The sequence below is a fragment of the Salmo salar genome, chromosome 09, assembly GCF_965601325.2.
Source record: "Salmo salar chromosome 09, fSalSal1, whole genome shotgun sequence".
NCBI lineage: Eukaryota > Metazoa > Chordata > Actinopteri > Salmoniformes > Salmonidae > Salmo > Salmo salar.
In genome coordinates this window covers 57,278,686-57,293,771 of record NC_138299.1, presented here as the reverse complement: position 1 = coordinate 57,293,771, position 15,086 = coordinate 57,278,686, and the positions used below count along the sequence as shown (strand labels likewise).

At 44.3% G+C, this 15,086-nt stretch overlaps 1 protein-coding gene across 5 annotated transcripts in view; it reads left to right on the top strand.

The window, feature by feature from the left end:
* The window catches only part of LOC106591480 (attractin), a 752,137-nt gene that overhangs the window by 152,969 nt on the left and 584,082 nt on the right, over positions 1 to 15,086 (top strand). For all 5 annotated transcript variants that reach the window (XM_045723805.2, XM_045723804.2, XM_045723802.2 and 2 more), the window contains exons 6-7: positions 6,748 to 6,916; positions 10,225 to 10,315. In XM_045723805.2, coding sequence (XP_045579761.1) covers positions 6,748 to 6,916; positions 10,225 to 10,315 — 260 coding nt within the window. The remainder of the gene's footprint in view (positions 1 to 6,747; positions 6,917 to 10,224; positions 10,316 to 15,086) is intronic.

The window sequence follows — 15,086 nt, the reverse complement described above, 5'->3', positions numbered from 1 at the left end:
TCATGAGTCTCTCCGTACAAAATGTTGCCGAGCTACCAGAATCGAGAAACGCATAGGTTAACACAGACTTGCTTCCATTTGCCACCTTTACTTGAACTGGCACAATTGCAAGTGCACAATCTGTACCGGCCCCGGTATCTTCACCAGCTTCCAGTGAAACAAGTGCACTGCTGACAGTCTCCTCCCGCTTTACTGCTACACCACCCATATCTGCCTTTTGAGATCTAAATCTCTCTCTTCCTTCAATGTGCAGGATAGTGGGGTGCTTTCTTTGACAGCTCTGACAGGTCATCCTTCTTTTACATTCTTTGCTTAAGTGTCCTCTCATCAAACAGCCAAAACAAAGGCCTTTTGATCTCAGAAACTCAACCTTGGATTCGTGTGGCTGTGCCTTCACCTGTTGGCAGTCGACCAATAAATGCTCTCCAGCACAAAATACGCATGAGGTACTGGGAGCGTCAGAAGGGTAGGTGCCTGGTCTCTTTACTTTTAATGTTTGTTCTTTTAGAGGTTTTTCAGAGTCACAATCTGCCACTACAGCTACTGCAGTGGCAAAGCTGCTTCCCATACTCTTGGACTTGAACTGCTGTTTAAAGTCAGCTTCTGTTCTGGTTTTTAAAAACTTTTTCTTGGACAGGGGATCTTGAATATCTCCATACAACGGATCCTGCAGTATTTTGGCGTGTTTTTCCATGAACGTCACAAGGTCACTGAACTGGGCCCTCAGGTCTCTTCTCTCTAAAATATCACATGCCGTAGACCTCCATTTTTCCCTTAGTTTGTAGGGAAGTTTTGACATTATCAACTTTATGTTGGAGGGAAGATTAAGCTCTTCCATGTTCTGTAGGTCTTGCATAGCATTACAGCAACCTCTAAGATAGAGTGCATAGCCACCCAGTCCCTTTCCATCATCCGGTTTGATGTTTGTCCAGTTCCAAGCTTTTTCCATGTAAGCAGTGGTGACTTTGATTTCATTGCCAAAGTGTTCCTTTAACAACCTCTTGGCCTCTGCATAGCCTCTTCTCAAATCAAATCAAATGTATTTTTATATAGCCCTTCGTACATCAGCTGATATTCTCAAAGTGCTGTACAGAAACCCAGCCTAAAACCCCAAACAGCAAGCAAAGCATGTGAAAGAAGCACGGTGGCTAGGAAAAACTCCCTAGGAAAAACTCCCTAGAAAGGCCAAAAACCTAGGAAGAAACCTAGAGAGGAACCAGGCTATGAGGGGTGGCCAGTCCTCTTCTGGCTGTGCAGGGTGGATATTATAACAGAACATGGTCAAGATGTTAAAATGTTCATAAATGACCAGCATGGTCAAATAATAATAATCATAGTAGTTGTCGAGGGTGCAACAAGCACGTCCGGTGAACAGGTCAGGGTTCCATAGCCGCAGGCAGAACAGTTGAAACTGGAGCAGCAGCACGGCCAGGTGGACTGGGGACAGCAAGGAGTCATCATACCAGGTAGTCCTGAGGCATGGTCCTAGGGCTCAGGTCCTCCGAGAGAAAGACAGAAAGAGGGAAAGAGAGAATTAGAGAGAGCATGTTTAAATACACACAGGACACCGGATAAGACAAGAGAAATACTCCAGATGTAACAGACTGACCCTAGCCCCCCGACACATAAACTACTGCAGCATAAATACTGGAGGCTGAGACAGGAGGGATCAGAAGACACTGTGGCCCCATCCGATGATACCCCCGGACAGGGCCAAACAGGCAGGATATAACCCCACCCACTTTGCCAAAGCACAGCCCCCACACCACTAGAGGGATGTCTCCAACCACCAACTTACCGTCCTAAGACAAGGCCGAGTATAGCCCACAACGATCTCCGCCATGGCACAACCCAAGGGGGGGGGCGCCAACCCAGACAGGAAGACCACGTCAGTGACTCAACCCACTCAAGTGACGCACCCCTCCCATGGACGGCATGGAAGAACACCAGTAGACCAGTGACTCAGCCCCTGTAAAAGGGTTAGAGGCAGAGAATCCCAGTGGAAAGAGGGGAACCGGCAAGGCAGAGACAGCAAGGGCGGTTCGTTGCTCCAGCCTTTCCGTTCACCTTCACACTCCTGGGCCAGACTATACTTAATCATAGGACCTACTGAAGAGATAAGTCTTCAGTAAAGACTTAAAGGTTGAGACTGAGTCTGCGTCTCTCACATTGGTAGGCAGACCATTCCATAAAAATGGAGCTCTATAGGAGAAAGCCCTACCTCCAGCCGTTTGCTTAGAAATTCTAGGGACAATTAGGAGGCCTGCGTCTTGTGACCGTAGCGTACGTGTATGTATGTACGGCAGGACCAAATCGGAAAGATAGGTAGGAGCAAGCCCATGTAATGCTTTGTAGGTTAGCAGTAAAACCTTGAAATCAGCCCTTGCCTTAACAGGAAGCCAGTGTAGGGAGGCTAGCACTGGAGTAATATGATCAATTTTTTTTGGGGTTCTAGTCAGGATTCTAGCAGCCGTATTTAGCACTAACTGAAGTTTATTTAGTGCTTTATCCGGGTAGCCGGAAAGTAGAGCATTGCAGTAGTCCAGCCAAGAAGTAACAAAAGCATGGATTAATTTTTCTGCGTCATTTTTGGACAGAACATTTCTGGCTTCCATATGCAGACAACTACATACCAGATCCTTGGGCTGACCAGTGGTGTACTGTTCCAGGTAATAGAGCCCATCCTGGTGACTGCTTGTCTTATCTTCTATACCATGTTCAAATGCACGCATGAATGGCCTAAAGTTTAGAGGATCACCGTCAAACATAGGTATCTCCCTAACAGGGAGTGTGGCCTGTTTGTGCTGTAGTACAAGGAGGTCAGCAATTTCATTCTGCCTTTGCATGACAGTAGAGAGGTTATCATGGCTGGTATTATCGCTGATACCCGCAGTGTTGATTCTGTGTTGATTGCTAGACCTTGCTGTTGGCTGCTGAAGGGTGTGGTTCATGACTGTTTTCTGAATAGGTTTTGATGGCTTTGTTGTCGGTTGTTGTAAAACCCTTTGTAGTGGTGTCTTTGGAACTGCACCTAATGCAGCAAGCTCAACAGGTGATGGTTCAGGTTCCACATAGACCTCAGGTTCCTGGTTCTCAAAATAAGAGTTCATTCCATCTTCTTGGCTTAGTAAATGGGCTGCCACAGCATGGGATTGAGAAGTTGACTCAACACTCTCCAGGACCTTCAGTTTGGCATTATATGCTGCTATGTCCGTTTCCAGTGCCATTTTCTCCATCCTAACATTCAGTTGAGCTTTCTCCAGTTCCAGTGCATGCTTGTCCTGTAATGATGCTTGGCGAGCTAGTAGAGCTGCTCGTTCTGCCTCAGCTTTTAGGCGTGCAGACGACACTGAGGAAGCCGTCTTAGAATACTTTGTTTTACTTGAAGTTTTTGACACATTGGAAATGCTGTCGTGTGGTTCAATGAGCGTTTGTGGCTCAACTTCAGCTTTTTTCCATATTTCCACCTCTTTCAGGAAATGTTCATAAGTTCTCATTCTTGGTTGATAATAGTTCATGCTCTCCTGGTCCCGTTCCTCCTCTGTGACCAGCTCTAGCACAGATTCATGAGCATTCTTAAAGTCATTGAGAACAGCATCAAATGCTTCAAGACTCTCATTCACAGTTTCAATGTTTCCTCCATCAACAAGAAGGACTTTTATTTCATTCATTTTGCGTGTACACACTCCAAGTTTGCCTCTCCGGGCTGCATAGAGTGAATTTAAATGCTCCTCTGCCCTCTCCAGTGGAGTCTTATTTGGGATTTCATCCTCCATCATTCACTTTTAGTTCACTCAATTTACAATGACACAGTTGTTGGTTTGATTGTTAAACGTAATGCCCCTTTAGACCTCCTTTAATGCTTTAAAACACAGTCATCCATTTCAGCATATTGACCCATTTTGAATTGAACATGTGCAAGTTCGGCATTTTAGTTGCGTTTTAAACATTTCATCCCTTTATACGTTTTTGTCCCTTTAATGAAGTTTGAACACGCAGTATCATTCGTTGCGTGGATGCATTGCATTTCCACGTTAGGCCAAATATTAGACATATGATTAGGTTACATTGTGCATAGGATCTCAGTGTTTCCCAAACTTAAACATCTTAATTGTTTTCACAGCGCTGTGTTTTGAATTCCATTCCCAAGTTTATCAAACATTCCAATTATAAGCACATTTGCGCTTCCATAATATGCATGATCAAACGATCGCAATGAACAGGGCAGCTCATTCATTCGCAGTGGTTACTCACGGCTGGCGAATTCTAGGAGTTCAAGTCCTTCCAAGCGAGCTGTCCTTATGGTACGAATGCAACTACAAATAGAACAATATCCAGTGTGTGTCCGAAACCGGAGATTTCCTTCCGATAGCAATCCTTCACGGAGTTTTTTGACTTGATTGTAGTGGCTTCCTTTCCTCTTTACCATAGCCACTGCCCAAGTTGTTTGGTACACATACAGTCCACACTCAAGGTTTCCAAAAAGCCAAACATTCAATGTGATCCAGGGATATGGTGCAACAAAAATGTTTATTCTTCTTATATCTAACAGGAAAATGAATATCCAATCAACTTAAAACATAGGTTACTTGATATGGAAAATACACAATATGACCTGTCTGTATGTCTGTATGGTCAAAAAACTATACCGCTCCCGCGTCTAGCAAGGACTCCTCCCCCCGAAGGCCCAACTACCTGCCTTTATCCTAACACACTTACCGCAGTACAATGAATGGGCAAGAGGGGGGGGGGGCAAAAACTAAGTTACACTAACAACAAATTAATACATCTCAATCAGGTAAATATAAATCATAAAGGTACGTACCTAATATTTCATCATATACATTCATATTTACACAAATATACATGGAGCTCTGAATGTTCTGTCTTTTATACAAATATGTCCAAATAGGCTCTAACACCAGCTGTATCTATAATACTAAGGAATGTAGTCTATAATACCAGCTGTATCTATAATACTAAGGAATGTAGTCTATAATACCAACTGTATCTATAATACTAAGGAATGTAGTCTATAATACCAGCTGTATCTATAATACTAAGGAATATAGCCTATAATACCAGCTGTTTCTATAATACTAAGGAATGTAGCCTATAATAGCAGCTGTATCTATAATACTAAGGAATGTAGTCTATAATACCAGCTTTTCCTTTCTTCTTATCTTTTCATGCTTGCCAACTTTTTCTGTTCCAAAGACATTCTCCCTTGATGTCACCAGTCTTATTCATATTCTCCTATACTATACCCCTGTTGTTTTGGTTTCTCTCCTTTTCCGGTCGTTAACCGTTCCTCAAAGGTTTTCCGTAGTGTTCCGTGGCATTCCGCAGCATCAGCCGTGTAATTGGTGTCATTAACCTACCTGTCTACCAGGCTACCACGTCTCCTACCTTTTTAATTACATATTTTCAAGTCACACTTGTAAAAATCACAGTGTCGTAACTGGACACCAGAAGACTGGAGAGAGACGTTTTAATCATCTGTAGGCATATTGATGCTGTATGAGACTCCACATGGACTAACCTAAAGGGCCGTGAGACTGTGTCTAACAGTACATTAATATACTAGCTGGCCGTCACGTGTTTTTCATTGTGAATACGTGACTCACCAGCTCAATTTCAGGCCCATGTAGCAACATTTAACTTTCGTAGAGACTCAGAGCTAGGGAATGGTGTATCGTACACCGCAGTTGAGAAACAATGGGAATGTAATTCTGATTTGAAAGTTGATATGTTTTGCTACAGCTACTGTCTACACCCATTCAGCGTCGTTCACACCCTCTAAAGCCTTAGCCCCACCCATCTCTTTAATGGATTCTCATTTGAGGCTATGTGCTAAACAGAGTGAGTAGTAAACAACCAAAGTTTTCCAAGACTTAAAGTGGTAAAAGTAGTAGCTTACAATAAGGGAAGAACTCCAGGTAAAAATACACTTTATCTAGTCTTTGGCCTATATCCGAATTTGACTTTGGTGCAGGTCATGTTGTTGTTCACATTACCGTCTCTGGTAAACACACGCTGTAAAATCTATGTTGTATTTGTCACATGGACAGAATACAGAAGGTGTAAACGTTAAAGTGAAATGGTAACTTGCATATTAGCAATATCAACATTAAAACGTGTCCAGATATAAATGTTTAATAGTTATTAGATGATGCTTGGTCTAAATGGACGGGTCATGTGAAATAAATACTATAAACCAAAGCCACATCTATCTAAGTGGACGGGTCACTATTGTCTAGACATTTAGACACTTTCATGAAATACATTAAAATGCTAAGTGGATTTACAGATGGAATACACATATGTTATTATGAAGGCACATGAAAATTCACATGTTGCAGAAGGCATTTTTTGCCCCAGAATGCATTTTGATAAAACCAAAAAATAATATATATATATATATTGTGTCTATATATATATATATATATATATATATATATATATGTTCAAATTTCTCTCCTGTGAAGTAGTGACGTGTGACATACGCCTAGCTTCCTGAAACGACTCACATGTTAAGATAAAGTTAAATTCGCTGAGTTTTTAGGCTCACCTTAGATGATTCTCCTGGCAATAGATGGTGTCTGCAAAATTACTGCAATAAAAGACATACAGAGATCAAAGGATCATAATAAAATTGGACAAAAATAAACTTTTTTTCTCCCCCCTGTGAAGTTTGTGAAGACCAATAAGGGAGTCAAACTCTTGAAAATCGTCTCTCCCCAACAGGTCCAGACTGTTCTGTGTCCGTCCCGGCCAACTCTTCATTCTGGCAGCGAGAAGAATACCCTGAGCCGGGGCTGGCCAGGGCTTCCCACAAGGCCGTAGTGGATCAGGGGATCATGTGGGTTATCGGGGGTTATGTTTTCAACTCCTCAGACTACCAGATGGTCAAAGCGTAAGTATTGGATGTCATTACATCACATATTAGCAAACTACTGTGTATATTAAATACCAGCTATGTACCAGGACAATTGTTCCTTTCTGGCTTGAAGGATTTTTTTTTTCTATCGAAACGCGCTTTTAAATGGATAGTTCAAGATTTGGGCAATGAAGCCCATTTTCTACTTACCCAAAGTCAGATGAATTCATGGATCCCATTTTGAAGGAAGTTGCTAACTAGGATTAGCACAGTGACTGGAAGTCTATGGGAACAGCTAGCATGCTGTTCCCAAAGACTTCTAATCATTGCACTAATGCTAGTTAGCAATGGCTCGCAAAACTACCTTCAAGTTGGGGAAGTAGAAAAAGGGCTTAACCCTGCGAGACCCAAAGTTGCCAAAATGCAACGCTGTCTAAATTTCATCCTGTACAGGTTCTATACTCCTAGGAGGAGTAACTGTGATGTTCTCTCTACACTTCGAAAGAGCAAAAATGTATATATTTTCAAAACAAGGTGTGGTTTATTAGTTCAGAATACTGCCGTTGACGACCATTCAGAATACTGCCGTTGACGACCATTCAGAATACTGCCATTGATGGCCATTCTTTTTATTCTAAAGAAGTAAGATGGGTTATCTCTCCAAATGAAACCAGAAGGAAATAGAAACCAAATCGATGTTCTTCATACATAGAAAACCCACAAAATAAACTCAGCAAAAAAAGAAACGGCCCTTTTTCAGGACCCTGTCTTTCAAAGATAATTCGTAAAAATCCAAATAACTTCACAGATCTTCACTGTAAAGGGTTTAAACACTGTTTCCCATGATTGTTCAATGAACCAAAAACAATTAATGAACATGCACCTGTGGAACGGTCGTTAAGACATTAACAGCTTACAGACGGTAGGCAATTAAAGTCACAGTTATGAAAACTTAAGACAGTAAAGAGGCCTTTCTACTGACTCTGAAAAACACCAATAGAAAGATGCCCAGGGTCCCTGCTCATCTGCGTGAACATGCCTTAGGCATGCTGCAAGGAGGCATGAGGACTGCAGATGTGGCCAGGGCAATAAATTGCAATGTCCGTACTGTGAGACGCCTAAGACAGCGCTACAGGGAGACAGGACGGACAGCTGATCGTCCTCGCAGTGGCAGACCACGTGTGACAACACCAGCACAGGATCGGTACATCCGGACATCACACCTGTGGGACAGGTACAGGATGGCAACAACAACTGCCCGAGTTACACCAGGAACGCACAATCCCTCCATCAGTGATCAGACTGTCCTCAATAGGCTGAGAGAGGCTGGACTGAGGGCTTGTAGGCCTGTTGTAAGGCAGGTCCTCACCAGACATCACTGGCAACAACGTCGCCTATGGGCACAAACCCACCGTCGATGGACCAGACAGGACTGACATGAAGTGCTCTTCACTGACGAGTCGCGGTTTTGTCTCATCAGGGGTGATGGTCGGATTCGTGTTGATCGTCGAAGGAATGAGCGTTACACCGAGGCCTGTACTCTGGAGCGGGATCGATTTGGAGGTGGAGGGTCCGTCATGGTCTGGGGCGGTGTGTCACAGCATCATCGGACTGAGCTTGTTGTCTTAGCAGGCAATCTCAACGCTATGCGTTACAGGGAAGACATCCTCCTCCCTCATGTGGTACCCTTCCTGCAGGCTCATCCTGACATGACCCTCCAGCATGACAATGCCACCAGCCATACTGCTCGTTCTGTGCGTGATTTCCTGCAAGACAGGAATGTCAGTGTTCTGCCAAGGCCAGCGAAGAGCCCGGATCTCAATCCGATTGAGTATGTCTGGGACCTGTTGGATCGGAGGGTGAGGGCTTGGGCCATTCCCCCCAGAAATGTCTGGGAACTTGCAGGTGCCTTGGTGGAAGAGTGGGGTAACATCTCACAGCAAGAACTGGCAGATCTGGTGCGGTCGATGAGGAGGAGATGCACTGCAGTATTTAATGCAGCTGGTGGCCACACCAGATACTGACTGTTACTTTTGATTTTGACCCCCCCCCTCGTTCAGGGACACATTATTAAATTTATGTTAGTCACATGTCTGTGGAACTTGTTCAGTTTATGTCTCAGTTGTTGAATCTTATGTTCATACAAATATTTACACATGTTAAGTTTGCTGAAAATCAACACAGTTGACAGTGAGACGACGTTTCTTTTTTTGCTGAGCTTAGTTGATCATTTTAAACATTTTGTTGATAGCGAAATACAACAATTTGGATCAATCAATTTATCTATTTTAGACAAAATACGACTTAATTTCAGATGTTTCATTAGATAATATTTTCCTGCACATGTCAATGTTTTTGATACATTTTGATGCTATTTTTATAGGATTTCAGTTTTCCTGACTATTTAACAGTCTGATGGCCTTGAGATAGAAGCTGTTTAACAGTCTGATGGCCTTGAGACAGAAGCTGTTTTTCAGTCTCTCAGGTCCCAGCTTTGATGCACCTGTACTGACCTCGCCTTCTGGATGATAGCGGGGTGAACAGGCAGTGGTTCGTGTGGTTGTTGTCCTTGATGATCTTTTTGGCCTTCCTGTGACATAGGTGTAGGTGTCCTGGAGGGCAGGTAGTTTGCCCCCGGTAATGAGTTGGGCTCACCTCACTACCCTCGTCCGCAGTTGCGGACGATGCATTTAGCCTCTCAAAGTACTTCATGGTGACAGAAGTGAGTGCTACGGGGGCGATAGTCATTTAGGTCAGTTACCACGAGCATACAGCCACCATCATCTCTGTACAGTTCAGTAGCGTGTATCAGTTATGTTTCAGATATATTTTGTAGTAGAATGTCTTTATAAAAGTCATCAGAAGTGACCTTACAGTCGTTCAACAAAAATATTATCCTGGAGGGGGGGCATGCCACCGGACCTCTTGCCCCCAGCAGATGCTAACTCAATGGAGAATATTATTTTAGTCCAGGATTATGCTCAATTTGTGTCAAGGAAATGAACCCATAATGAAACCAAACCCTACTTGGCCTACCTGGGTCTGGCCTACCTGGGTCTGGACTGCATGTGTCTGGCCTACCTGGGTCTGGCCTGCCTGTGTCTGGCCTACCTGGGTCTGGCCTACCTGTGTCTGGCCTACCTTTGTCTGGCCTACCTGGGTCTGGCCTACCTGTGTCTGGCCTACCTGGGTCTGGACTACCTGTGTCTGGTTCTACCTTTGTCTGGCCTACCTGGGTCTGGCCTACCTGGGTCTGGCTCACCTGTGTCTGGCCTACCTGTGTCTGGCCTGTGATGCTTTTTTGGTCCTGAACTTCTCTCTCTCTCTCTCATCTCTCCTCCCAGGTATAACCTCAGCTCCCAGCGCTGGCTGTCTCTCAACCTCTCTGTCAACTCAGTCATGGGACGATACGGACACTCTCTGGCACTACATGAAGTATGGGCTCTAGGGACATAGTGGTTCATCTGTAGTAATATTGAGAAAGTACTATTTAGTTGTCTATAGTAGAATACTTTGTAGAATACACTTTCGCTAGGTTTGTCAGAAGCTTGACCTTTGGTCCTGACCTCAAACGACACCAATTCTTGAAGAATCTTTTTCACCCTGTGGTAGATGGCCTGTTAGTGCGTCTTCTCACCGTAATGTGTTGTGAGATGTAAGCTAACATCTTGCTTCCCTTTAGCTCAGTTGGTAGAGCATGGTGTTTGCAACGCCAGGGTTGTGGGTTCAATTGCCACAGGGGACCAGTACAAAAAAAAAAAAAAAAAAAATTGCATGAAAATGAAATGTATGCATTCACTACTGTAAGTCGCTCTGGATAAGAGTGTCTGCTAAATGACTAAAAATGTAAAATGTTGTTGTGATAAGAGAGACCTAAGATATTGCCATCTGTCCTTCTCCGTAATGTCATATTATAACTTGTCATAACCTTTCTTAACCTGTCCTCTCTAACATCCTGTTCTTCCTCTCTAACATCCTGTTCTTCCTCTCTAACATCCTGTTCTTTCTCTCTAACATCCTGTTCCTCCTCTCTAACATCCTGTTCTTCCTCTCTAACATCCTGTTCCTCCTCTCTAACATCCTGTTCCTCCTCTCTAACATCCTGTTCCTCCTCTCTAACATCCTGTTCCTCCTCCTCTAACATCCTGTTCCTCCTCTCTAACATCCTGTTCTTCCTCTCTAACATCCTGTTCTTCCTCTCTAACATCCTGTTCCTCCTCCTCTAACATCCAGTTCCTCCTCTCTAACATCCTGTTCCTCCTCTCTAACATCCTGTTCCTCCTCTCTAACATCCTGTTGTTCCTCTCTAACATCCTGTTCTTCCTCTCTACCATCCTGTTCCTCCTCTCTAACATCCTGTTCCTCCTCTCTAACATCCTGTTCCTCCTCCTCTAACATCCTGTTCCTCCTCTCTAACGTCCTGTTCCTCCTCTCTAACATCCTGTTCTTCCTCTCTAACATCCTGTTCTTCCTCTCTAACATCCTGTTCCGCCTCCTCTCTAACATCCTGTTCCTCCTCTCTAACATCCTGTTCCTCCTCCTCTAACATCCTGTTCTTCCTCCTCTAACATCCTGTTCCTCCTCTCTAACATCCTGTTCCTCCTCTCTAACATCCTGTTCCTCCTCTCTAACATCCTGTTCTTCCTCTCTAACATCCTGTTCCTCCTCTCTAACATCCTGTTCCTCCTCTCTAACATCCTGTTCATCCTCCTCTAACATCCTGTTCTTCCTCCTCTAACATCCTGTTCCTCCTCTCTAACATCCTGTTCTTCCTCTCTAACATCCTGTTCTTCCTCCTCTGACATCCTGTTCTTCCTCCTCTAACGTCCTGTTCCTCCTCCTCTAACATCCTGTTCCTCCTCTCTAACATCCTGTTCTTCCTCCTCTAACATCCTGTTCCTCCTCTCTAACATCCTGTTCCTCCTCTCTAACATCCTGTTCATCCTCCTCTTACATCCTGGTCCTCCTCCTCTAACATCCTGTTCCTCCTCTCTAACATCCTGTTCCTCCTCCTCTAACATCCTGTTCCTCCTCTCTAACATCCTGTTCATCCTCCTCTAACATCCTGTTCCTCCTCCTCTAACATCCTGTTCCTCTTCCTCTAACATCCTGTTCTTCCTCTCTAACATCCTGTTCCTCCTTTCTAACATCCTGTTCTTCCTCTCTAACATCCTGTTCCACCTCCTCTTACATCCTGTTCCTCTTCCTCTAACATCCTGTTCTTCCTCTCTAAAATCCTGTTCCTCCTCTCTAACGTCCTGTTCTTCCTCTCTAACATCCTGTTCCTCCTCTCTAACATCCTGTTCCTCCTCCTCTAACATCCTGTTCCTCCTCTCTAACGTCCTGTTCTTCCTCTCTAACATCCTGTTCCTCCTCTCTAACATCCTGTTCCTCCTCTCTAACATCCTGTTCCTCTTCCTCTAACATCCTGTTCTTCCTCTCTAACATCCTGTTCTTCCTCTCTAACATCCTGTTCCTCCTCTCTAACGTCCTGTTCTTCCTCTCTAACATCCTGTTCCTCCTCTCTAACATCCCGTTTCTCCTCTTTAACATCCCGTTCCTCCTCCCCAACATCCTGTTCCTCTTCCTCTAACATCCTGTTCCTCCTCTCTAACATCCTGTTCCTCCTCTCTAACATCCTGTTTTTCCTCTCTAACGTCCTGTTCTTCCTCTCTAACATCCTGTTCCTCCTCTCTAACATCCCGTTTCTCCTCTTTAACATCCCGTTCCTCCTCCCCAACATCCTGTTCCTCTTCCTCTAACATCCTGTTCCTCCTCTCTAACATCCTGTTCCTCCTCTCTAACATCCTGTTTTTCCTCTCTAACATACTGTTCCTCCTCTCTAACATCCCGTTCTTCCTCTAACATCCTGTTCTTCATCTAACATCCTGTTCTTCCTCTAACATCCTGTTTCTCCTCTTTAACATCCTGTTCCTCCTCTAAAATCCTGTTCTTCCTCTCTAACATCATGTTTCTCCTCTTTAACATCCCGTTCCTCCTCCTCTAACATCCTGTTCCTCCTCCTCTAACATCCTGTTCCTCCTCTCTAACATCCTGTTCCTCCTCTCTAACATCCTGTTATTCCTCTCTAACATACTGTTCCTCCTCTCTAACATCCTGTTCTTCCTCTAACATCCTGTTCTTCCTCTCTAACATCCTGTTCCACCTCCTCTAACATCCTGTTCCTCCTCTCTAAAGTCCTGTTCTTCCTCCTCTAACATCCTGTTCCTCCTCTCTAACATCCTGTTCTTCCTCTCTAACATCCTGTTCCTCCTCTCTAACGTCCTGTTCTTCCTCTCTAACATCCTGTTCTTCCTCCTCTAACATCCTGTTCCTCCTCTCTAACATCCTGTTCCTCCTCTCTAACATCCTGTTCCTCCTCTCTAACATCCTGTTCCACCTCCTCTTACATCCTGTTCCTCCTCTCTAACATCCTGTTCTTCCTCCTCTAACGTCCTGTTCCTCCTCCTCTAACATCCTGTTCTTCCTCTCTAACATCCTGTTCCTCCTCTCTAACATCCTGTTCTTCCTCCTCTACATCCTGTTCCTCCTCTCTAACATCCTGTTCCTCCTCTCTAAAATCCTGTTCCTCTTCCTCTAACATCCTGTTCTTCCTCTCTAACATCCTGTTCTTCCTCTCTAACATCCTGTTCCTCCTCTCTAACGTCCTGTTCTTCCTCTCTAACATCCTGTTCCTCCTCTCTAACATCCCGTTTCTCCTCTTTAACATCCCGTTCCTCCTCCCCAACATCCTGTTCCTCTTCCTCTAACATCCTGTTCCTCCTCTCTAACATCCTGTTCCTCCTCTCTAACATCCTGTTCTTCCTCTCTAACATACTGTTCCTCCTCTCTAACATCCCATTCTTCCTCTAACATCCTGTTCTTCATCTAACATCCTGTTCTTCCTCTAACATCCTGTTTCTCCTCTTTAACATCCTGTTCCTCCTCTAAAATCCTGTTCTTCCTCTCTAACATCCTGTTCCTCCTCTCTAACATCCTGTTCTTCCTCCTCTAACATCCTGTTCCTCCTCTCTAACATCCTGTTCTTCCTCTCTAACATACTGTTCCTCCTCTCTAACATCCCGTTCTTCCTCTAACATCCTGTTCTTCATCTAACATCCTGTTCTTCCTCTCTAACATCCTGTTCCTCCTCTCTAACATCCTGTTCCTCCTCTCTAAAATCCTGTTCTTCCTCTTTAACATCCCGTTCCTCCTCCTCTAACATCCTGTTCCTCTTCCTCTAACATCCTGTTCTTCCTCTCTAACATCCTGTTCCTCCTCTCTAACATCCTGTTCTTCCTCTCTAACATCCTGTTCCACCTCCTCTTACATCCTGTTCCTCTTCCTCTAACATCCTGTTCTTCCTCTCTAAAATCCTGTTCCTCCTCTCTAACGTCCTGTTCTTCCTCTCTAACATCCCGTTCCTCCTCCCCAACATCCTGTTCCTCTTCCTCTAACATCCTGTTCTTCCTCTCTAACATCCTGTTCCTCCTCTCTAACATCCTGTTCCTCCTCTCTAAAATCCTGTTCTTCCTCTCTAACATCCTGTTTCTCCTCTTTAACGTCCTGTTCCTCCTCCTCTAACATCCTGTTCCTCCTCTTTAACATCCTGTTCCTCCTCTCTAAAATCCTGTTCTTCCTCTCTAACATCCTGTTTCTCCTCTTTAACATCCCGTTCCTCCTCCTCTAACATCCTGTTCCTCCTCCTCTAACATCCTGTTCCTCCTCTCTAACATCCTGTTCCTCCTCTCTAATATCCTGTTCTTCCTCTCTAACATCCTGTTCCTCCTCCTCTAACATCCTGTTCCTCCTCTCTAACATCCTGTTCCACCTCCTCTTACATCCTGTTCCTCCTCTCTAACATCCTGTTCTTCCTCCTCTAACGTCCTGTTCCTCCTCCTCTAACATCCTGTTCTTCCTCTCTAACATCCTGTTCCTCCTCTCTAACATCCTGTTCTTCCTCTTTAACATCCCGTTCCTCCTCCTCTAACATCCTGTTCCTCTTCCTCTAACATCCTGTTTCTCCTCTCTAACATCCTGTTCCTCCTCTCTAACATCCTGTTCTTCCTCTCTAACATCCTGTTCCACCTCCTCTTACATCCTGTTCCTCTTCCTCTAACATCCTGTTCTTCCTCTCTAAAATCCTGTTCCTCCTCTCTAACGTCCTGTTCTTCCTCTCTAACATCCCGTTCCTCCTCCCCAACAT